Raw genomic sequence first — 23,414 nt, 5'->3', positions numbered from 1 at the left:
TTAAGGAATTCCTAATCACTCTTTCTCCTGTTTGTATTAACGGTATTTAGCACTAAGTAAGTAAAACCATATTTGATAGAATCACAGAATATCCTGGGTTGGGAGAGACCACAGGGACCATCCAAGTCCAACCCCTGGCCTGCACAGACACCCCAACAATCCCACCCTGTGCATCCCTGGGAACATTGTCCAAATGCTCCTGGAGACTTGGCAGACTTTCTTTAGCATATAGTTATTGAATTACATTAATATCTTCTTAAATTATAAAAGAAATTTAACTCTGTCTCAGTCTAGAGTCAGTTCTTAATGCAAACAGAAGGATATGGAACTCTGTATCCATTTTTCTATCTCACATTTTCAAACTTGGGAAATTTGAAGTTGCCTCAATAGGTCCCACAGAGTTTTGATGAGTTCTTTTCAGTTATTTATTCATAAATCTGATAGAAACCAAACAAATATAAAACAAAGCTTGTACTTGCTAGATGCAAAGTGCTGATGTTGAACAGTGGGCATTTTTATAATTTCACATGTGTAATTACAGTCATCAATGTGTCCAATGAGTGAGAACCAGGTCAAAAAAGTTAAAGGGGAGATACCTTGTATTTTATGTAAACTGAGAAGAAGCTAAATTAGTACAAAGGTAAACCAAGAAGAAACACTGTATCTCCCTGGGAGATGGATCACAAAAAAGCTGAACCACACTTCTGAATATTTATCCCATCAGACTAAAACACGTCTATGAGGCAGAACCCAGCTTTTTATTAGAAATTAAAAATTAATGATGCAGCCCTTAAAATAAACACAGTAATGAACATAAGGTATTTCAGCAAAATGCCAGTGAAGTTTGGCACTGATGCAATCTGTGGGGCTTAACCTGTCAGTACAGTTTTGACATCACTGCCTTTGCCTGGCAACCAGCAATTTCCTGGGATACCACACATGCCTGGCTGGCCAGCCACAGGTATGGGTAAGATATTGCTGTTGGAAGCACTGTGGAAGGACATTTCTGAAGAGAAAAAGCCCCCCAAAATGCATCCAGCCCCACTAGCAAGGTGCAAGGATTAGAAGAGAACAAGTCCCTTTTCATACCTCTCAGCAATTTAATTTCAAACTAACTCATCAGGTGAAATGTCAGGCTATTAATACCTCCTGCACCATGAGACCATATTATAAGTGACATAAACGTTACAAAACAACCTGAAATTTGGCCAGGATGTTAATAGACAGCATTACACAATTCCTGACATGGACAGATAATGCTATATTTTCTACTATGCAAATTTTTAACAGTGAATAGATTTTGAAAGCAGTTTACACCCACCAGCCCTCAGATGCAACTCAGTAATTCTCTATTAGGTGCCAAGCTGTCACTTCCCATCACTCCAGCCCACTGCTATTCTCTGGCCTACCTTGGGAGCACAAAGGAGCCTCCAACTTGATTAAAATGCATGAGCTCTGTGTGAACCTATTTTTAAATCTCCCAGCTAATACTGCTGTTGTATTAACAGCTTTCATTTATTTTACCATTAACACTGGTATTCTAAGGAAGTGCTGCAATGCTTTATCTTTTCGCATTTCGGCAGCAAAGCTCTTGTTCTCAAAGAGATTTTTCACCATACAAAAAAGTCCTGACACTGTGTGGATTTATCAGAAACCTTGCTTAAAGAAAAAGAAGCAATTACAGGCACAGAGGGCCTGAGTCACCTTATTTAGGCACAAATTTTGCTTTAGGTACACAAATAACTAAACGTGTAGAGTTTTCAAGGCAGATGTGGTAGAAACAGAGAACTGATCCCTCAACACACAGAGTCTTGATTTTATGACAGTTCTTCTCATGCTGTCACCAGGCCCTGTTTTCTTCCTGGTTTCACAGTGCAGATACAAAAAACAGCTCAGGGCTGAGATAACCAGTAACAGCTCAATAACCAATACCATTTTTATTTCCTGGCCTACATCCTCCCACAGTCTCTGTTTTTCAGGAGGACATTACAGCCTCAGGTCCAGTTGTGCCAGGAAACCACTGAGCAAGAGCAGGGAAAGCTGCAGGAGTAGCAGTGACATCACAAAAAGCAGTGCTAAACCAATCCTGCTTGTGGGAGCTTCCCAGCAGAATGTCCTTCATGAAAACCTGGAAAATATGTATCACCTGGTCTTACTTCTGCCTCTCACAAACATAAAGATGAGCCCCACTGGTCTGTCCTGCCATCCTGAAAACATCCCAGGAAATGCTTCAACCCACAAAAGAATTAATTATTGGTCATCAAAACAATGTGCCATGCACAGCTTGTGCTCCCTCTCCAGTTGCACATTGTGCTGAACACCCCCGGATGATGGGAGGGAGAACTCAGAGGACCACAGGATGCAAAACCCACACCTGTGCAGACACAGACCTGCTCCAACATAAAACTTCTCTCCACAATTACTGAAAAATTAGTTGTATCAAATCAGCAAATTACCAGGAGACAGAAAGCAGGGACATGGATCCGCCATGTTGTTCCTATACCCAGAAAATGAAAATAAACAGTTTTCAGCAGAGTCAGTTCTGCCCCTGCTTGCCTGTTTCCTGGGGCCTCCAGGGGAACTGAGCTCTTTGCCCTCTATTTCATGCCCCGTACTTTGTGTGCCCAGGTCTGCAGAGCCCACACCCCAGAACCAACCCTCCCAGAGCCACCAAGTGTGAGCAACAGCAGATGCCAGGCCCGAACAGGACCCAAGCTCCTTCCCAGCCAGAATTTTACTGAGACAGAGAAAAAAACCCAGCTGCATAATTCTGCTTGCAAAAGTGTCAAGTACGGCAGCATGGAAGGCTGTAAATAATTCACTCACTATTACAGGAAATGTTTTACAAATGAAAAGGTTGTAACCTCCTTTTGGCTACAAGGCTGGCAGACGCTGGAGGCATTCCTGCTCCTATAAGTGCAGAACAAAATGTGTCCTGTTTGTGAGAAACTCCTGCGTCTCAGCCCTTCCTGGAAAATGCCTCTGCCTGTATTCTGGGAGGGGTCACAGAGGAGCAAAGCCTGCACACTTCCAGAAATGCAGCTCGAGCTGACGAGCAGTTTCTGGCATTTTGATGACACAGCTGCTGCAACACACAATGCACAGCTAAGGGAAGGGGTAAATTTGATTTATTTATATTTACATAAATACATTCACACAATTTTTTAATCACACACACAAACGAAAAATACACATGCAGTGATTACAGATGACTGAAGACTGAATGTTTGATACAGTTTTAAAACAGTGACATCAGCCAAATTCAGTAGAAATAAAACCATCTCCAAGCTCAAAGGAGCTCATGCTCCACATGACTGAGTGCAGATTCTGCCCCAACATATAGAAGCAATTCCAAATAAAGTCTCTGCAGCTTTAACTTCTTACCACTAAACATTTAGCAACAAACTCAATGAGCCTCAATGGAGGTCCCTCTACAACCCCCCCGCCCCAGGTCAGCTAGCAGGAAGCACAAGGTGTTTTATGTGTCAGAGAAATGCAAGACTCACCTGTATGTTGCCAAAGTCCACGTTTTCATAGTGGAAATGTGCACACTCAGCCATCTTCGGGAAGTGCCCCTTTGTAAAGGATAACCTGGAGCACACCAAGAGCACACCATGAGATGGATGCAAACCACTCAACAAAGATAAACAACAGCTACAGATACAAAACAACCACTTTCTCATCCTAAAGCCAATGGAGCACAGTGATTTGTTGATGTGATGCACCAAAACAGTGGGGAAAGGAACCAAGTGAGAAAGGAAAGCTGAAATGCCAAGTGGCTTTTCCACTGCATCCCTACAGAGCTGTGTGACATTCCAGCAGCACCACATCCCATTGCATCCCTAGAGAGCTGTGAGACATTCCAGCAGCACCACACCCCTCAGGATGGACAGCAGCAGGGACAAGCAGCTGCACCTCACAAATGCACATCCACAGCCTTACACGAGACACGAGGAAAGCAGAACTTTACCTGTGAAAGGCATCACAGCCCATCAGTCCCGGGGGGATGTATCTGAGGGTGCAGAACAAACTCTATTTATCCTTTGCCTTTTGCAAATTCAAAAATCAGGCATAATTATTCCCAAGTGTCTCCAGCAACACTGGTGGCTGCCGGGGAGCTCCTCTGGCTCTGCAACATGCTTCTGCTTCTGCTGAAGCTATTATAGACTCCTATAGATATTCCTGGTGGTGAGCCAATGAGATTGTCATTATCTAGCTGCCTCTTCCCACGGGAATACAAGTGGGAAGTGAGATGCAGCATCTGGCTGCTCAGCACTGGAACAAAGAGCCATTTCCCTCTCAGCAGAGCACTAGAGGGGTGAGCTGAAGGCTCAGATCCATCAGTCTCAAGGAGTTCTGCTCCTCAAGTCAGCATTTTTAGCAAAAGTAATATTGATCATTTCTGATCCCTCTTGCTGCAGACATAATGACTTGGTTTACAGTCTCTGGGAGACAGGCAGAGACAGAAATACACCATGAGCCCAGAGGAAAAAAAAAATCAAACTGGGAGATCAGGGAAGAAAAAATATCCCTTAGAAGTGAAAACTGTGTAAAATCCATTGAAATGAAGTTACAGAGGGCAGAATGCAAAAAGAAGGGGGAAAAAAATCAGATAAAAAAAAAACATATAGGCCACCCACTTGTCCTGGTTTAGCTTTCCAGAGCATAAGGAGACAGGGGAAATTATCACATTTACACATTGCCTGGGCTTCTTCTGAGATTTTTGTTCTATTAAAGTAATTGTTCTATTATAAAATGTTCTACTGTGTTTGGTTTTTTTTTTTTTTTAATTAATCACTTTCAGGAAGAATTGCTAAAGAAAATTAAAAACATTGAACAGTGAGGTTCAAACCCTACCTAGATTTGTTTCTATGGCCAGACAGAGGAGAGGGAGCCAGCAAAACCTCCCATGCCCAGTTTTAGGCTCCATTAGCTCCAACTGCCTTAGTTCCACATGGATTTCAGTTGCTCTGCTGAAGATACACCATAAAATGTTGCTGAATGTCCTGCACTGCAGCACAGCAGCCAAAACTCAGCACAGCAAAACTGGAAGCCCAGGAAAGACAGGAAAATCAGAGAAGTCTGCTCTTACTTTTTCACATTCTTGACCTTCATGCTGGCTGTGCTGCCGCAGGAGCGGAGCGGCAGCTCCCCCGGGATGTCCGGAATGTCGGCACCTCTGGCCTGCAGGGAAGAGACAGGAGAAGCAGGGAGGTTAAACATGGCTGCAGGCTCTGGGCTCTGCCTGCTGACAGGAGCCCCTCTGCTCTGCACGGGGCTACAAACCTCACACGTGCTTAAGCTGAATTCTGCCTTCTGACCAGGGAAAGCTGACCCTTGGGATGGGGACCAGGGAGGTGACAATCTCTTCCTGCCCCAAGCCTTGCTAACCCTTGGGGTAACTGTGAAATCCAGTATTTAATTCATTGCTACTTCTGTCTTCTAAAGCAGAGATTTTCAGAGGTGGGAGTGAAACAGATATTCCCAAACTCCGTACTTGGACTCCTCAGTGAGTACCTGGTTTTCCAGACATCTGTGAGTTTAGACTCAGGCAGAGGCACTGCAAAAAGCTGGACTGCTCACACAGTGGAAAACAAGTTAATGACAGAGCTGCTTATATGTGGGAGGTCAACTTCTAAAATAGATGTTTGAAGCTATTGGTTTCAGCTTGAGGATATTAAAATTCCTTAATTACAAAAATTCATTTACTTCAGTGAAGCCTGAACTCCAAACTCCCTCCTTTCTGTTCTGTCATACTTTCCCATCCCTTCCTTCCTCCAGCTGCCTTTGCCTAAGCCATGAGCTCTGCTGGGGTTGAATTCTCCATCACAAGAGACACAAACACTCGACTCCATGGGTTTCTCCCACTGTGATCCAGAGGAATGAGGGGGCTCAGTGAGGCTTTTATGGAGAGAGCAGTGATCAAACAGCAAGACCAGCACAGACTTCACAGAGAAGGAGGAGAAAAACAACTGATGCTGGCCAGAGATTGCCCATCAGTGATGTGGGTGACACCAGCTGAGTGAGCTTTTTCTGCTTTATACAATGCACAAAAAACACCAACAATGTCCTAAAGAGGGAATGCTGAACCAAGAGGAAGAAAGACACTTCAGTGTTACTTGTCTTACAGGCCTGGAACCAAAAAGTATTCCATCAAATCCCTTTTCTAATGACAGGAGCAAACAGGATTGCCCTGATGTTACACCAGTCCCAATGGTTCTAAGTTGGTCCAGCAGAAGATCTCTGAACAGAGCTGGATCTGTCCCAAAGCTGTGACTGATAACAGAACACAGCTGCATTCTGCAGTGTGAAATATGACGAAATATGGAAATATGGTCTCCACCCTCAAAACTTTATAGTTGGACCAGCACAACCCAAGCTAGCAGCCCATGTGTGGGATGAACTACAGGACAATCTTTGTCACCCCTCCCTGAAGCTCCCATTTGACCCTGGGACAGGTTACCTGTACCTGAGCTTCACCACACCACCAAGAGCTGTGGTGTGTCAGTCAGTGCCATTCGCCTGCTTGCTTTCACCAACCAGACCAGTGCCAGAGAGAGAGAGGGGGATTTATCCCACTGAAGCCCGGAGAGGCACAGGGGCAAGGCTACAACCACATGATCCATGTGAGGCTCCTGCTACAGTCATCAGGGACACTCTGGTACGTGGGGTCCATTCCCCTGCTTTAGACAACAGGAGGAGGGTCCTGTAATGGTTCAGGGTGGAAAGGAACCTCACAGATCATCCAGTCCCACCCCTCCCCTGGGCAGGGACACCTTCCACTATCCCAGGCTGCTCCATGCCCCATCCAAACTGGCCTTGGGCACTTCCAGAGATCCAAGGGCAGGCACAGATTCTCCGGGCACCCTGTGCCAGGGCCTCAACACCCTCACAGGGAAGAATTACTTCCTAACATCCCATCTGACTCTCTGTCAATTTGAATCCATTCCCCCTGTCCTGTCACTCCTGGTCCTTGTCCACAGTCTCTCTCCATCTTCCTTCTCAGCCCCTTCAGTCCCTGGAAGGCCACAATGAGGTCACCCTGAAGTTTCTCTTCTCCAGGCTGAGCAATCCCAATTCTCTCAGCCTCTCCTCACAGGAGAGCTGCTCCATCCCTCTGACCATCCTGGTGCCTCCTTTGGACAAAGCCAACCAGGCTGCAGGAGCCACCCACTCCCCTGGACACAGGGCTCCAGACTGGGCCTGGCTCTGGGGAGATGAACCTCAACAGCTGCAGTAACCTACAGCAGCTGCACCCATCCAGCTCCTGGTGCTTCCAGCACTGCCCTTGGAAAATCTACTCCAAGTGAGCTCCACCCTTTGAGCACCACTGAGTAAGTCTGAATCCAGGTCTCTCTCTCCCAGCTGCACCTTCCAGAGCCCTGACCACAGCCAGTGCTCTGACCCCACTGCCCCACAGCTCTGCACAATAGGCACAGCCACTCACCAGAGGAAAACAGGAATAATATTTATACACTTAAATAAACCTACCCTGGGCTGACTGACTTACTGAGCACACAATCACTTCAGGATTTAATAGGACACTTGAGAGTCTCATTGTCAATTTTAGCATTAAGAGGATCACAAATTTAATAAACCTTAGAGGTCTTTTACACAAGAAAATAACTAATCACAAGAATAAATGTACCACTTCAATAAGCTGCTTTTAGGCCAAGCTGGATGCGCTTGCTTAATATCCTAAGGAACAGAATTTCTGTAGGAAGAAAAGTAATTTTTCTTCTCCATCACCAGTAGGAGCTGGTGGGATATAAAAATGGATAAACAATCTGACAGAAAATGTGGGCTTCAAGCCAGTTTGCAGCAGTGGGCAGAGACCTCCCTGGATCTGACTCAAAGCAGCGTAGGCAAAACTCACACTTCCAGGAGCACAAAATGCCAGCACCTCTCTTGGAAAAGTTGTATTATCCTCTCCTTCCCAGTGGAATTAAGTCCAAACTGAGCTGGATTTCTGCATCTCCCATTTTCTGCATCCAGTTAACTGGACCACAATGAGATGAAGGGCAGTAATTAACTCCAGGGGGTTTTCCAATTAGATCTGAGCTCCATGGACTGCTGCAGAACAACAATCTCTTCAAGGCTCACACTGAGGCAAAAGCACAGAAAGGTAAAGGTACAGAACTTGTGCAAGCTCAGATCTTTATTAAGAGGTACCAATATGAGAAAAAACCTTGGTGAAGAGACAGATACCATATACGAAACTTAACTGCAATTTTAGAAACTGCATTAGTCCTAAATAACCACAACTCCTTTCCACTCAAATCAAAGATACACAGCTAGATAAAACAGATTTTATACACTATTTTGCACCTGTTTTGACACAAAACTTGGCATGTAGCATGCAGGTCACTCACCCCTCAAAACACAAACAAAACCCTCCAAATTAAATTTGTCATCTTTTGTGCTTTGTGTCACAGTAATTTAATTTTAAAAATCATTTTGAAACAGTTGGATTATTTACAAGTGAAAATTAGCTACCTGGTATCATCAGTGGCCTCTCACTTCCCTATTTTCTATGCATCGCTGTGCTGTGGAAACCTGGTAATTGCAGAGCAAATCAGTTTATGCAAATTGTTTAGTCCCATTTTCACAGCTGAATGTCACTGCTGTATCAATCTGCTCCGGTCCAAAACTTGGTAAACAAATTAGAGCTCAAGGCTGAACTCAGAGAATTAATTTATCAGGAATCTCAGTCGCTTACCTTTGCAGGGAAGGCTTTGGAGTGACAGCGCTTCACCAGCTTGCCCTAAACCAAGAAATTCTCCTTCCAAAAGCTTGACGTGTTATCAGTAGGAGTTGAGACAATATTGCAGAAAGTCAGTATTTTGTCACAGATACCCACAGGGATTGCCAGGCAGGGAGATCTCACTAAACCCTTCCCCTAGGGAGGAGGAAGAATGCCTGTCTGCCTGTCCAATGCTCCCGTGGATCACAGCATCACAGGATTGTTAAGGGTGGGAAAGGCCTTTAAGATCAAGAGCATCCCTCACTGCCACCCCTGTGCTCAGCAGTAAACCCTGAACTAAGGCTCCACACCCACACGTCTGCTGAACACCTCCAGGGATGAGGACTCCAGCGCTGCCCTGGGCAGCTGTGTCAGGGCTGGACAGCCCTTTCCAGGAAGAAATTTTCCCTGACATCCAATCTAAACCTCCCCTAGAGCAACTTGAGGCCGTTCCCTCTCCTCCTGTCCCTGTCCCCTGGAAACACAGCCCGAACCCCCCCGGCTGTCCCCTCCTATCAGGAGTTGTGCAGAGCCACAAGGTCCCCCATGAGCTTCCTTTTCTCCAGGCTGAGCCCCTTTCTTGCTCCCTCAGCAACTCCTGGGGTCCAGCCCCCTCCCCAGGTCTGCTCCCTTCCCTGGACACGTTCAAGCATTGCTCCTAATCTCCCTGGGAATCTGAGAGCAGAATCTGAGAGCTCTCACAAATCAGGCTGTTTAGCTTTAAGCATTTGAGATTTCTAGTCCTTTTATTTATAGACATGATTTAGAAAACTTCAGCTTTGTGCTCTCTAGCACATAAAACCTTAGTCATAAATAATTTATATCTAACGATTCCACAGCATAATATGAAAGGATTTTCTCCTAAAGAGTCTCCTTGCATTTATCAGAAAACATGTCAACCTGACTCCCTCACATGCAGAGATGTAACACAATCTGAAATATGTGTAAAACTCAACAGTCCAGTGAACACAACATGATGAAGTTTCCACCTTGGTATCCTCGACAGGGGAGAATATTAAAGCAGTGCAGATCCCACAGCCCTCCTCCTGCCTGCTTCTGACTTACTCTGGGATGCACAAGAAACCCTGGAATCCCACAATTAATCCCATAGTTGGTTTTCCACAGGACTACAGGAGGCACCACAGATACAGTTTGGCAGGTCACTGAATCCAGGTGAGATTTCTGAAGGCAGGAACTTAATCCAAGGTTATCACAAAGCAAGAATAACTATTAGATAGGCACTAATATATATTCATTTTCCACTGTCAGTCTCTCAAAAAAACCAGTTTGGAGGGACTAGATTGCTCTGGATTCTGTCAGCCCATGGCCTTGTTTCTAAAAACAGCAGAGCTGATTCCAAATGCTGTTTGGTTTCCATGACAGCCTTTCCTTTACATCATCTTCATTTCCCCTCGATCTTCTTGGAAGGAAAAATTACAAAGAGAGGAAAAAAACCTAAACCGCCTTTAGAGCTCTCAAAAACCGGAAAGCTTCGCTTCAGTTTTACTTCTTTGCTGGAGAACAGCAGGGAACAGAAATGTTGTTTCAGGAGAAGTCATTAATCTGTAGGGAACAGTAATTTCTTCACTTTGCATGAGGAGGAACGAAGAGAGCTGAAGTGGGTGCCCATGTACAAGGACATCAACAGCTACCCCAAATTTTGGGTACCAGCTCACTACACAGAGCTGGCTCAGCATCTACTCCATCAGGGAGTTTGCTCTGCAGCACTAAAAAGAAAGTGCCCCACAAAACTTCTTGCTCCCTGTGAGGATGGCTCCCTCAACACCTGCTCTTAGGAATTACTGCCCAGGAACTCACCAGGAGCACAATGAAGGAAGAATTTTGGTCATCTCAGCTTTGACCATGCAGCCTTTAGCACACTCCAGGCAGACAAAGCTCTCTCTGCTCCTCCTTCAGATGTTGTGACAACTACCCTGGCTCTCCACAATACATAAATCAAAGAAGGAAAGGGAAAATGCTCCACTAAACTGAGAGTCACCATGTTCGAGCTACTCCAAATAATTCTGAAGGAAAGGTCCCAATTCCACAGCATTTATCCCTAAAAGGATTAAGATGTACTGAGCACAGCAAGGCTATAACTGAGTCACTGTTTTGAATGACAGAAATATATGGGAATGGATGAAGAGACAATGGATGAAGAGACATGAAAATGCAAATATTTGCTAAATTCTTCATGTTACCACTTTCCATGGATTCATCTAGTGGAACCAAATTAATTTCCTAAGCATTTTCATACAGCATGGCTCTGTCACGTTAGCACATTGCAGCTACATTTTTCAGAGCTGCTGAAGATATTTGTACACATGTAAAATAAAGAAGCAACACCTAGTTTAGGTACCCAGGTCTGACAATGCCATCTTAAAGAAAAACATGTGCTTGTCATACTACAGCAGCTTTACCAAAGAAGTTAAAAATAACATTAAATATCCACCTCCAATTCGCATTTCTTTACTGACATAGGAAGTTGTGGTCACCTTGTCCCTGGAAGTGTCCAAGACCAGGCTGGACAGGGCTTGGAGCAACCTGGGATAGTGGAAGGTGTCCCTGTCCATGGCAGGGGATGGAACTTGATGGGCTTTAAGATCCCTTCCAACACAAACAATCCTGTGATTCTGTGATTTTAAGGATTAATCCTGTGCTGTTCATGTTCTCATCAGCAGGGCGCAGCACAGGCACATTCAATTACACCCAGCACAAGGATGTTTTCCAGAGTGAGAAACATGGGAACCTTTTAAATCCTATAATTTTTTTTTAAATTGAAGTCATCACTTAGTTCCTTCCTTAGTGCAAATATTCGTTCTGGCTGGAGGGGGGCTCTAGGTGCAAAGCTCAAGGCTAGGATGGCCTAAGTAATTAGAGGTAGTACTGACCTTTTAATATAGCTCTCAGTTTGGGGATTGTGGAATGTGCAGAAACACTCACCTAGCCAGAGATGCCTTTAAAATCTCATGGCAACTGAGATAATGGAATAGAGAAAAGGAATGAAAAAATGACAAGTGCTTACAGTAAGGAAATTTTGAACATTGGCAATGCACATTCTTAATCCCATGTCTAAGAAATCTGCATTCAATAAAGACATGTGAATGTGCATAATTTTGTGAGTTTAGAACTTTTAATTCCATTTTTCAGGTTCTCAATTTCAAACTGCTCTAACCAGTACTTAGCTCATGGCATGTATAAAAGAGAATTCTTTTCTTTTTTTTTTAAAGGACCACACAGAACATGTTTTTTCTACTCCCAGCATCTCCATGAAGGGGGGCGGGGAGGGAAGAAAAAGCAAAACAAAAAACCCCAACACTTTAAAGCTTTGCTATGAGCTGGCAAATTCAGAGAAACCTCTCATTCCAGAGACTTAGCATCACAGAGGAGTTAGTCCAGGGCATCCATTTACCATAGTTTAAAGGATCAGCCTGGAATGAGCAAAGAACAAATTCTTAACTATTTGTCTACTGTGTTTTCAAATGAAGATCTGCAGCTAACAGATATGTAGGTGAAACCTTCTCCAGCTCCCATGTAAAACCACTGAAGTGAAATCCAAAACACTGAATAAGCAGCTTGGGAGCTCTGAGCACCTCCTTTGGCACTGTCACTGTGACCAAGATTCACCTCTGCACAGCAGCGTGAGTTTGTGCCATGGAAACATTTCCCAGGTGAGCCTGAAAAAGACACATAGATTCTCACTGATTCTCTGCACATGAATCCAGTGCACCCAAGGGGGGCTAGGGGTTTTCAGCAGAACAGTCTCACACTAGTGTTTTCCTTCACAGAATCCACAGTTTTAGGGTTAAAAGGGATGCAATCAAGCACAAGGGAATGGTCAGCTACTGAGGGCAGCATTAGCATGATAACTCCCTGACAGCCCTAAGTTTGGATCTGACATTCCCATAGTGAAGCCTGATTACCATTCCCAAAGCCCTGGGCCCAGGAGCTGCAGGGTACAGTACACAGCCTCACACAATGGCAGAGTGGCTCAGGAATGTACTTTCTTTAAGAACAAAAATCCCACATACAATATGCGTGGGAAAGGCAGACAGGGTTAGAGTCCTGCTTCTGTACAGCCTACAAAATAAATTACAGAGAAAAGCCACAGAAAATAGAACATCCAACAAGAACAATACTTCTGATTCCAGTTTCTTTTTGTTAAAAAAAAAAGGCCCCAATGATCCCAGCTACTGTTGATGCACAGAGGGAGGAGGGGATCCTTATCATGGCTTGGATATAAAAGGGCAATTGGAGCTTTGCGTTGTTATTGTAGAAAGCACATAAAACACAACAGAGATAGACTCAGGCTCAAATAAGCAAATCCCACACTGGTAAGTCCCCTGGCCACAGCCAGTGATTATGCAAATAACAATGTGATGTTATGTTATAGGTATAAATCGGATTAGCAACTCAGGAGTTGGCCCAGTGCAGCAGCAGCAAGATGGGGAAGGTGGAAAAAACAGCAGCCTGACATTCAACCCCAGCACCTGAGTCAGGACAATTAACAGGATTTTCTGCTTCTGGGTGTTAAGCCAACTTGGGCTCCGCTTTTGTTTATAGAGAAGAGCTGTGTCCAATGGCATGAGCACAAAACTGGGATCCACTGCACTCCCTGCCCAAAGCCCTGTGACAACACTGCAATGTGAGGAATGTGTCTGCCTCTGGCATGCACTTTATACCATACAGTGTCCATAAACTTCTGACCAACACAACAGAAGAGTCATTAACTCTGCCCAAAGGGAGGGGAAAGCTCAACCTGGGATCACACACCAGGCTCCACAAACAGGGCAGGACTCCTCACTCCTGCTGTCCTCCAGAAAAGGTGACATGAGCTGGAAATGGGAGGTGACACTGCTCTCCAGAAACGACCCGGAGGTCGGAATAGGACACTTGATGCTGCAACAGCAGCATCTGAAGGTGAATAATGACCACAGAGATGTTCCAGGGCTGGAGCCCCTCTGCTCTGGAGCCAGGCTGGGAGAGCTGGGGGTGCTCACCTGCAGAGGAGAAGGCTCCAGGGAGAGCTCAGAGCCCCTGGCAGGGCCTGAAGGGGCTCCAGGAGAGCTGGAGAGGGACTGGGGACAAGGGATGGAGGGGCAGGACACAGGGAATGGCTCCCACTGCCAGAGGGCAGGGCTGGATGGGATATTGGGAATTAGGAATTGCTCCCTGGGAGGGTGTGCAGGGCCTGGCACAGGGTGCCCAGAGCAGCTGTGGCTGCCCCTGGATCCCTGGAGTGCCCAAGGCCAGGGAGCTGGACAGGGCTTGGAGCAGCCTGGGACAGTGGAAGGTGACCGTGCCCTTGGCAGGGGTGGCACTGGATGGGGTTTAAGGTTCCTTTCAACCCAAACCATTCCATGATTCCATGAATAATCTGTGCCCTGGCAACCACGGTATTTGATTGAATCCCAAAAACAATGTGCAGCCTTACACCAACACAGCAGTGACCCATAACATGCAGCAAGCAGAAATGTAGGGAATGACATATAAAAAAGTCAGGCTAATGATTATCAACATCTTCAGGGAATAATTCATCATTTTACAATTAAGAAGGCTGAATCATGGAAAAAAAAACAGACATTAATGACTATGATCTTCAGAAAGACAAACTCTGACATGATTTGTTTGTCTCTTGGGCTTAAATTAGGGTGGGGAATGGAAGGGGATGGATGAGCAGACTGCTGATACCCTTTAAAAACTGCTCCATCTTTTCCTGCATTATGGTAACTGAGAAGACATGGACACTAATTAAAAAAAAAAAAAGCCAGTTAAAATGAACCACTTATAAATAAGAGACTTCTTTCCCTTCCTAATGTTCCACCCTATTTTTAAGCAGCTGGGACTAAGGAAAAGTGATTGACAGTAAATAAATTATAAGTTTTATCTCCCAAATAAGTACATTTCGAACAGCTGTGGCAGTTCCTGTAATCTGACAACAAAACAGGCACAGAAAGAGATCAGCTTCAGAACAGGGTGGGAGGGAAAGAGGTGGAGGGTCATGACAGTGTAATCCTGACTTCAAAGCTCAGGGTAGGGAATAACCTGGAGTAGCAATAGCTACATCCCCAGCACCACGGGAACAGCCTGGCTGAGCCAGAATTAGGAATGAAATTACAAACAGGGTGCATTAAAACTGGTGATGATGGTGCACAGCAAGCTGCTGATCCAGCTGTAGCAAATTCTAAATCATTCCATCATTTTGTTGCATAGAAACAGACTTTCAAACAGATATTTACAAAACATAATTTCGATCTCCTGGCTCACCACTGTAGTACCAGAGTGCACACACTGGCAAGGCTTTAAATGTAACCAGAAACTATTGCTGCCATTGCCTATGAAAACTAAATTATTACTATGAATTAATACTTCCTGCCAAAAATACAGTATCCATTCTGGATTAATTGAACCTATTTAAATGGCAAAGCCAAATGGAAGCCAATGTGCCAATTAAGTGATCGCCCCAATTTCCAAAGATTCTTGGGGACAAACTCTGTGCTGGGAGCCAGCCTGCGAAATGAAAAGGCCCCTCTAACCAAGAGGCAGAGAAGGAACCTCACAGAGCAACAGAAACCCTTGCCAAAACCTTAATGAGGGAAAATAATGCTAGATTCATGTGGCAATAACAAGGAAAAGCAAGTTATGTGGATTGAATAGGAAATGCAGGTTACTGGTACAATGCCAGACCAGAACTGCTTTGACCAAAATATTATTGCACCTGATGGATGCCTGGTGTGCTGGCCTGCCCCAAAACATTTGTGTCACATCAGTGCCTGTGCTGTCCACGCTTCCTGGACTCCCAAATCCATTCCACCCTTCCCTCTGTTATCCCTATTCCCTAGCCTGATCCGCAGCAACTCCATGGAAATGCTGCCCAGTACTGGACACAGAAAACAGACACACTGCAGTTCCTGCAGGATTAACACAGCTCTGACTCACTAATCCAGGCAAGTCAAGAGCTTGAGGACCTTCAGCAGCACAAAAAACAACCTCCAAACCTACAGATAACATTTTCTATAGCAATAAGGGAGTGATCCCTCAGATTTAGAGCCAGAAGCCAAATGCTGGAGCATTTAGGTGGAGAGCCATCAAAGTCAGGCTCTGACGCTGTCAGAGCTCATGGAGAATTTGGACAATGCCCTCAGCACAGGGTGGGATTGCTGGGATCCTTGGCCCTCCTGTTCAGGGCCAGGAGTTGGACTCAATGACTTGTGGGTCCCTTGCAGCTCAGGAGACTCCACAACTCTAAAGTTCATTTCAACTGACTTGTTCAAGCCCTTTAAAAGATAGCAGAAAAGCCCATAATTTCAGTTTCATATCTCCTAAAACTTCCCCTTGAACTTGAGGGCTTAAAACCTTAGACTTTTAAAAATAACTTGTGGCTGGGCAGTTGGAGTTCAAAAGCACATTTTTCCCCAAGAAATTTTTTCCATGATGTGGAACCCATCTGAGAACAGGATCAATTTGACAAAACTCTGTCAGTAACTTCAGAGCTTCCAACAACATCCTCAGCTGTAAAATTCCAGTGTTGGTTCACACACATACAAAACATTAAGAGACACAGGGGGAAAAAAAATCCAAAATATCAATTTTAACTCATTTAAAGGTATTATATCTACATATCTCAGAAACTAAAATTACATCATTTCAGTAAACCACTATTTGGAAATCACTACAGCTACAGGGCCAAGCAAATAGATTTTCCACATTCCCTTTTGACACAGATTTTTCCACAACTCCTGGAGGTTAGTCTGCATCAGAAACAGGCCTGATGTTCTGTGAATTAAAAACTAACCAATGAACCAACACTAATTAAAAAATAAGCCCCTTGTATTCTATTTTTGGCATCTATTCTTGCAGAAGCCCCACTCAAGACGTGGGGCAGCACTGGCCAAGTGATGTACAAAGAATGAGAAACAAACACTAAGGACATAAAAATCTTTCTTTAAACCTTTATAATGCACTAATCTCTGCACACATTCATAATTGCATTTAAAAATAGTTTTCTCCTCACTCATGTCCCAGATTTAACAGTGATATATTGAGGTCTCATTAAAAAGCATTTATTACCTTCACAAGCCACGGAACCTTCCCTATCTGGCATCAAATGCCGAAAATACTCTGGATCTCAGAACCCCTCTGACCTAGGAACTAAGATTATTCCAGGGACTTCATAGGACAGCCTCTAATCCTGTGCCTTTCTAAAGCAATTATAAGCTTGCATTTCTCCTAAGGAAATTCCAACAGCAAAAGCCTAAAATGATGGGTACCAACTGCAGCTGCTGTCTTCTTGTGCAACTGTCAAATTCACAGAGTCTTCTACATTAATTTAGAGATTCCCCTTTCCCAGGCACCCTGATTCCACACCTGACCCCAGCTGTCACCTCTTGGCCCTGTTATGGACAGCAGAACTCCCAGATCCCGTGAGATCCCAGCCAGAGATGCACCAGGGGGACAAAAAGCCTTCCATGGGCTTGGAGACTCATATTCTCATATTCTGAAGGTTTCCAAAGCTGAAGGAATTGGAAAAGTGCAGGAAAAGTGACTTCTTCAGAAGCACATAGAGAATCACAGAAAGGCTTGAGTTGGAAGGGATCTTAAAGCTCATCTCCTCCCACCTTGCCATGGCAGGGACGCCTTCCCCTGCCCCAGGCTGCTCCAAGCCCTGTCCAGCCTGGTCTTGGGCACTGCCAGGGATCCACAACTGCTCTGGGCACCCTGTGCCAGGGCCTGCCCACCCTCCCAGGGAACAATTCCTAATTCCCAATATCCCATCCATCCCTGCCCTCTGGCAGTGGGAGCCATTCCCTGTGTCCTGCCCCTCCATCTCTTGTCCCCAGTCCCTCTCCAGCTCTCCTGGAGCCCCTTCAGGCCCTGCCAGGGGCTCTGAGCTCTCCCTGGAGCCTTCTCCTCTGCAGGTGAGCACCCCCAGCTCTCCCAGCCTGGCTCCAGAGCAGAGGGGCTCCAGCCCTGGAACAGCTCTGGGGCCTTTTCTGGACTGGCTCCAGCAGCCCCAGGTCCTTTTTTGAGTGTATTCCCCTAATCTCCAATGTCAGGTGAATGCAGCTCATGGGGCACTCTCTGCGTCAGCACATTTGCAATGGGTGCATAAATGAAGATTTCTGTGTTTATCTCAGCATTTAAATCCTGCTTCACGACAAAATTCAGACAAGGCATGACCAGAGGGTCTGTAAGCACAGCAGCCTGATGGGGGGAGAGCCATGGGCTCAGTGCTTTCTAACAGTGCAACTCCCTGAACTCATGAAGAGGAGAAGGGAGGAACTCAGGAGGTCAGCAACATGTGGTAAATGTAATATTAAGCACAAATATCAATTTATGCTAAAGTTAATGCAGGCTGAGGACAGCTGTTTTGTAGGCCCATATGAAATATATTATATAAAGGCTCTTTCACAACTTCATTTCTTATAACTCAGAAACAGAGCACTCAACAGGGCCTAACAAGGAAAAGATACCCCTTTCCTTCAAAATAACATTACTGTCTTGGAGAAATGTTAGAAAATCCATAAACTGCAATTTTCCTTGGCTCACACGGGGCTTTGCAGCTCCAGAACTCAGAAGTGTTCTATGAAGAAAGTCAGTATCATCAACTGCATTTTCTGAAGTGGAGCAGAGACAGAAATCCCAGGATGTGTGAAGGTTACCCAGCAGGTGCAGCACAGTGGGAACTGGGGAGACAGAAAAAATGTGTCTAATACACCCAAATTCTAAAAATACGTAGCATGAGTCCGGGGAGAATACAAAATATAGCAATGCTGGAGGAGTTACAGGCAGCTGCCTCATTACCCAGCTCCTGAGAACTCTGTCCAGCCAGGGCTGCCTCTCCTTCAGCCTGGACCTTACCTACAACACAGAACTGCACCAGAAATACTGAGGAAGAGATGTCCCTGGATCCCTGGCAGTGCCCAAGGCCAAGCTGGGAGGGGCTTGGAGCAGCCTGGGGTAGTGGAAGGTGACCCTGCCCATGGCAGGGGGTGGCACTGGATGGGGTTTAAGGTTCCTTTCAACCCAAACCATTTCACAATTCTAGGATTCCCCCCAGACAAACCAGGTCTCCCACACAAAATCACTTGTCCTTCTGCTGAACCACAAAGACAAAACAAACAGTGTTAAAAAGCAGATGAAAGTATAAATAATAAACTAAAGAAGACAAAAGAAGTTGCATCAAACAAAGGACTGAAGCAACTCAGGTGCGAAGAATGAACTGGCAATGACAGAAACATTAAAAATAAAGAGGTTCTGTCACCTTATATTTGCAGTATAGGAGGACATTCAACTTCCACACATTTAGAAAGACCTTCAGTTTATTTCTTATTAAGAAAAAGCTCTGGAAACAAAGCACTTCTATAAATTAATATTAAGGCCTTTGAAAAGGAATATGGATAAAACTGGGAAGGAAGAGTAGGGACGACTTGTTCATGTAACTGTGAATGCATAAATTGACTTTTCTTAATAAAAGCATGTACCAAGGCAAAGTTCAGGAGACAAGTGGCAGGACTCCCCCAGCTCTCCACAGTGTCACTTGTCTCAACCTTTGCTCACCTGGGAGAAGGTGAAATTCATGTGAGATGACAAAGCCTGGTGCCTGTCAGGGCTCCAGCAGCAGCCAGGGGAACCAAGGGAGGGAACAACTTCTCCAACCCTGCATCCTCCATTCCCTGGGGGCTGGGGCTTCAAGCAGCAACAAAACCTAAAATCCGCATCTTCAACAACCACTAACCAAAAATTAGATGTATTGTGGCACTCTGAGACAGTCACATACCATGAAAAGCAATCTCTGGGACAAGGCTGAAGCAGAGGCTGCTAAAAATGCTAAGTGAAGGAACAGTGAGGGAAGAAACCTCACACTTCAAATTATCAGGGAAAAGGCAGAATATTGAAAATATGCTGGTTAAATAGATAACACTGTCAGTGCTGAACAAGTCCTGCAAATATTTACATCTGAATATTACCCCTGACTGCAGGTAAGGAAAGTGGAAACTTGATTCACTCAACACAGTGAACACAAACAAGAGAGATTTTTCTCCCCCTCTTTACACTATATTCAGAGGACCCTGAGGTCAAACTAACATTGTGAGCACAAATCCAGCCACTCTAAATATGGGTTCAGCAGCTTTACTGTCCTTTATCACACCAAGTCACTGTGCAGCAATCCCAGCTGGGAATTTCCCTATTTATCATCCTCTAAATCTCTTCTCTACTGGCCACTCAGTTTTGGCATTGCTGGCACAGAGCTGTGCAAGAGGGCACATTCCAAAAAGTGATTTAATTGGGCAGTGAGAGGAGCATGATGCAGGGTAAAATAAACACTGAGCAATGTCCATGAGCACAACAGCCTCAAGCAGGTGAACATTCCCTTCACTGCAAATCAACCAGGAGAAAAAAAACAACACTAATGAGCTATGCCAGGAAACCTGTGTCACAGGTGAGGACACTGAATTACAGCCTGACAGCTCTGAGACACACTTGGAGGTCACAGACAGCAGTGGTGTCACACAGTGACTCCCACCAGACTCCAGAGTGTGGGAAGCTCCAAGCTGGGAGGAGGTGCTGCTGCTGAGCAACACTGATGGGAACAGACAGTGCTCCCAAACGTGGCCAAGAGGGGGGAAGGCAAAAATGGCCACACACACAAGGAAGGAAAAAAATTACAAAGTGAAAAGTGCAAAAATTGACAGGCTGGGGGTGTTCACCTGGAGAAGAGAGGCCTCCAGGGAGAGCTCAGAGCTCCTTCCAGGGCCTGAAGGGGCTCATTAATAGGTGAATGAGAGACTTTATACAGGCAGAGGGTGACAGGACAAGGGGGAATGGCTTTCCACTGCTGAGGGCAGGGTTAGATGGGATACTGGGAAGGAATTCTTCCCTGTGAGGGTGGTGAGGCCCTGGCAGAGGGTGTCCAGAGAAACTGTGTCTTCAAAAACCCCCCTGTATATTAAGGTAATCCAGTTGTGTGCGGCCTACTGCCCACCCAAGTGCCTTCTCTGAGATGAGAAGAGCATCTTTGTGTGTGCTTTTCTGCAACTCTGGTCCCTCTGATGGCTGGTTTGCTCTCAGGCTGAGGTTTTATTTATGTAGACTTAGTCAGCCTTTTGCTAAAATCTCACTCCTCCACAATGCTCCATGCTTCAAAGAGCCTGTTTTTACAAGAAGTTGCCTTCATGCTCAGAAGTCTTGCTGAAAAAGAGGTTAATGCAGACTGAAAGTTGTTGTGACATTATGGACCTTTTAATTGGTTACAAGACCTGCTTTGGGGCACATATTAATAGGGCAGAAGCGTTGTGAAAGCTCCTTCCCTCCCCTTGACAAACTGCCAGAGGAAGGGAAGCATTTTGGCCTTGTTCAAAGTATTGTGCAATCCGTTAAAAAAACTGAAACTTAGGGAGTAGAAATGAACTAGAGGAGCAGAGGGTTCAGAATGGGAAATTATGGGAAGAGAAGATGTAGCCAGGTGTTCGTTTACCATGGCGCTGAGCGTCTCCTCCCAGTCCGGCCTCTCCCTGGGGTGGATGCTCCTCTGCAGCTCTGGCACAAAGTCATCTTCTTCTGCGTGGACAGAGGACTTCATCATTCTGCAAAGGACAGAAGTTGGATATTCACTGACAATTCCAAGGTAATCTCACACTCAGTCTGATACAGTGCTCAGTTATGTGACAACATAAAATTATTTTACACATCCAGAAATCCCTCAGACTCCTGAGTTTCTCCCACTTCCTCATTATACAAGCAGGACAAGAGTGTAAATTTGGTGGAGAGAAATCTGCACTTCCTAACCAATCAGTAGATAATTTTGTTTAATCACTGCACAATTTGCAAGTCTCACAACACAGAAAAATGCAGAGGAGTGATTTTCACTTCAGAAAAATGGCTCCTATTGCCCAGGCAAACAACAAGAGAAACACACATTTGTAAGGAGAAATACACACCTTTGATTCCTCCTCCTTTCAGGAGGTTTTGCCTGAAATGGGGCTAACAACTTCCAAATCTTAGTCTGACTCCACATTCCAAGGCCTGATCCATCAGCTCTCATCCCTTCCTGATTCTACCTGAAGAGTGAGCACCTCAAATCAGCCTGATGTGACCAGGCATAACATTTCTTCAGATAAGGAGCCATCTTCCAAATACCCTGTGAAGGTTATTCCAAGCCTGCACAGAGATCAGTGGGTCAAAATGAAAATGGAGTAAGAATTCAAAAAAGCTCCTCAGCCCCTCCACATGACAGCAGTCTGGAGATACCTATTTTTTTTCACTTTCTGTTGGTGTAAATGCGCCTTTTCAGAGATTATGGCATAGATTTGGAGTACCAAAGGCCTGTTCAAAGTCTGGTATCACCCATTCCAGTTTCATTAAACATGATATTCATGCAGGCCTTTATTCCCTTAACAGATCACCACTTATGTGTTTAGGATATGCATTTTGATAATCAGCAGTGAAAGGCATGGGCAAGAAGGGCTGGTTTTGAATCCTGCTGATTTATGCACCACTTGACTGAAACACGCCTGGTGAAAGCCAGTTAATAAAACTCCTTTGCTTCAGATCCAAGATGTGAAGTTCTGAAACCCCAACATGCTGCTTGACACTGGGCCAAATCATTTAACTCTGCTTTGTTCTCTCCAAGAGGGTTAAGGATGAAGTAATTAACACTGCAGTTAATGGCACGGCTGGGTTAGGAATTACAGCCCATATAATTTCATCCCCAGCTTTGTGATCATATTTCTGCTCCAATAAAAAACACATCCCAGAGAAAATGAGCCTCAAAAACCCAAAGTCACAATGCCCCAGGGAAATGCTGCTCACTGTGGGGTCTGTGTGTCATTCCCACCCCCAACATCACCTACTGTCCTCAGGAGGGAAGAAATGCACCTGCCTGGGGAAAGCTGCAGAGACAGAAAAAAATCTGCAGGAAAATGCCACGATTTAGAATACAGAGGTACAATGTCAGCTCAGAAAGGAGACCCTCATCTGTTGCAACAGATGTTTAAAAGAATTTGGGGATTGAAAGACTAAAAATTTGCTGCTTCAATTTTCCTTTGCATATCAAGAGGAGGAGACCTGGCCTCACAGCCCCAGCTCCACCACAGGAGAGGTTTCCCACTTACCATAAAGCAGAAGAAACCAAGTTGTGCAACTCAGAAACAAGACATAAACAAAAAAAAAAGAAAAAAAAAAAAAAAGAAAAAAAAACAAAAAAAACCCAACAACAACAACAACAACAAAAAAAAAAAACCAAACAAAAAACAAATCACAAAACCTCAACTTTTTAAATCAATGACATGATTTTGAAAAAGACTCAATACAGTTTTCCTGAAGATTTCTACATGTTGGGGTTTGACTACGTTGCACCTGAATAAAAAGATTCTAAACAAACTATCCCACAGCAAGGTCAGTCTAATTCCCTGAGGTGATGGAATGGAAGAAAGGGTGATGAGATCAAGACCCACCTTCTCCAGCAGTTAAAGCAATCAAAGTGCTTCCTCATTTAAAGACTTGAAAATAATGGGACTGCATTTACATCTTTATCAGCACTTGGGAGTACAAATGTATTCACTACACAGCTTCTCAGGCTGCAGTGATGAGACTGAGTGCAAAGGATGGTATGTCCTACTTTAAATAATCCTGGGAATCGGGCTCCTGTTCAGAGTCTGTACCCTCACAC

At 44.8% G+C, this 23,414-nt stretch overlaps 1 protein-coding gene across 6 annotated transcripts in view; it reads right to left on the bottom strand.

Moving 5' to 3' along the window:
* Window positions 1-23,414, bottom strand: part of ARHGAP32 (Rho GTPase activating protein 32) — a 236,190-nt gene that overhangs the window by 125,199 nt on the left and 87,577 nt on the right. For 4 of the 6 annotated variants that reach the window (XM_050983506.1, XM_050983507.1, XM_030231136.2 and 1 more), the window contains 4 exons: window positions 21,222-21,330; window positions 5,093-5,184; window positions 3,971-4,012; window positions 3,507-3,591 (listed from right to left, as the gene is read on the bottom strand). In XM_050983506.1, the coding sequence (XP_050839463.1) occupies window positions 3,507-3,591; window positions 3,971-4,012; window positions 5,093-5,184; window positions 21,222-21,329 (327 nt within the window). In that variant the 5' untranslated portion in view covers window position 21,330. Of the gene's footprint in view, window positions 1-3,506; window positions 3,592-3,970; window positions 4,013-5,092; window positions 5,185-21,221; window positions 21,331-21,684; window positions 21,788-23,414 lie in introns of those variants that run through there. The other 2 variants (XM_050983504.1, XM_050983505.1) reach the window with 2 other exon arrangements.

Source organism: Serinus canaria, chromosome 24, assembly GCF_022539315.1.
Source record: "Serinus canaria isolate serCan28SL12 chromosome 24, serCan2020, whole genome shotgun sequence".
Lineage (NCBI taxonomy): Eukaryota > Metazoa > Chordata > Aves > Passeriformes > Fringillidae > Serinus > Serinus canaria.
Note: the sequence above shows the minus strand (reverse complement) of the source record. Positions and strands in the feature narration are given on the sequence as shown.